At 53.8% G+C, this 234-nt stretch overlaps 1 protein-coding gene across 1 annotated transcript in view; it reads left to right on the forward strand.

Annotated features, from left to right (window-relative positions):
* Nucleotides 1–234, forward strand: part of gnav1 (guanine nucleotide binding protein (G protein) alpha v1) — a gene marked incomplete at its 3' end in the record, with an annotated part of 24959 nt that extends 24725 nt beyond the window's left edge. The window contains 1 exon segment of the mRNA XM_035660981.1: nt 47–234. Coding sequence (XP_035516874.1) covers nt 47–234 — 188 coding nt within the window.

Consider the following 234-nt stretch of genomic DNA (forward strand, 5'->3'; position numbering starts at 1 on the left):
AAATGCATTGGTACTTTTACTTGAGTAAACCCCATCTCTCCTCCAGGTGCAGACTGCGATGTGGATTCCGCCGCCCGCTTCATCGCTGCCACCTTCGTCTCGCTCAACGCCATGCCCAGCAAACTCATCTACCACCACTTCACCACAGCAACAGACACCTCCAACATCCAGGTCGTCTTCCAGGTGGTGATGGACACGATAATCAAAGAGAACCTGGAGGCTGTGTCGCTCCTG

This window comes from Morone saxatilis, unplaced genomic scaffold (assembly GCF_004916995.1).
Source record: "Morone saxatilis isolate NCDOM2014 unplaced genomic scaffold, NCSU_SB_2.0 Contig17, whole genome shotgun sequence".
In the NCBI taxonomy this organism is placed as follows: domain Eukaryota; kingdom Metazoa; phylum Chordata; class Actinopteri; family Moronidae; genus Morone; species Morone saxatilis.